Genomic DNA, 1,093 nt, shown 5'->3' with positions numbered 1-1,093 from the left:
TGCTTCACAACAACAGGAAGAGCCGGCGTCGAAGGATCAGAAAGCGACGTCGCTGTGACAGCCGGTGTTAATCCCCGCGGTGACTTTTCCGACACCTTCCTTCTTTTCTGACACCTCGGCCCGAAACATCAGAAGGATGCTTTGGGAAGTCTGTACTCTGACTGAAAATCCAGATCAAGCGAGCTTTAGCCCTTCTGCTCCACAGGAGTTTCTGTCCTCCCTGAGCTCGCCTTAGGACACCACAGCGTTTGACAGGCGTGCCGCCCCACCTGTCATTGTCCCCGTGACGGGTTTCCCCCCCCCAGCCAGGCCAGGGGTTTGGCACCAGGAACGAGACACCGCTCGGGGCTCGCCTCTCTCCCCCCCCCCCCCCCCCCCCCCTCACGCTGTGCGGAAAAACCATGAGGAGCGGTCTTTGGAAAGCAATGTTTATCAGCCGTGCGAAAATGTGAGATCCTCCTGTGATCCCACACACACACACACACACACACACACACACACACACACACACACACACACACACACACACACACACACACACTACAAGCATACGGGAAACACACAAACGCATAGCTGCAGACGCACATAACAGACACACAAACACACAATAGAGAGAGAGAGAGAGAGAGAGAGAGAGAGAGATACTATAATGTATATATTTATATGTATAAATATATATCCATACTATATGCGTCAATATATGGAGCATTCTATTGAAGTATCAGTGAAGTCGATATGTGTTCTCGTGTGATTTATCATCACTTATCTCCAATGTTGTGCAACCTCTTGTCCTCTCTGCATATACGATACCTCCACACATGTCGGCTGGCTGGTGTGTGTGTATGTGTGTTTGTGTTTGTGCTTGTGTGTGTGTGTCTGTGTGTGTGTTCATGCGCCCGGCCGGTATAGAAACGCATGATTCACGTGTGACTCAGACTCAACTCCCACACTTGTGACACTTTTCACAACGTTGAGGGAGCCAAACTCCCACAAACTCTCTCACACACACACACGGACAAGGGATCACACAGACACACACACACGCACACACTCTCACATGCACGCATGCCAGCACACACACTCACACGCTCGC

General features: G+C 51.1%; 1 protein-coding gene across 1 annotated transcript in view; it reads left to right on the top strand.

The window, feature by feature from the left end:
* Nucleotides 1-58, top strand: part of ptchd1 (patched domain containing 1) — a 7,904-nt gene extending 7,846 nt beyond the window's left edge. The window contains exon 5 of the mRNA XM_060045743.1: nucleotides 17-58. Coding sequence (XP_059901726.1) covers nucleotides 17-58 — 42 coding nt within the window. The remainder of the gene's footprint in view (nucleotides 1-16) is intronic.
* Nucleotides 59-1,093: the final 1,035 nt, after the last annotated feature.

The sequence above is a fragment of the Gadus macrocephalus genome, chromosome 23 (genome assembly GCF_031168955.1).
Source record: "Gadus macrocephalus chromosome 23, ASM3116895v1".
Taxonomy (NCBI): Eukaryota; Metazoa; Chordata; class Actinopteri; order Gadiformes; family Gadidae; genus Gadus; species Gadus macrocephalus.
This window is presented reverse-complemented; position numbering and strand designations above follow the sequence as displayed.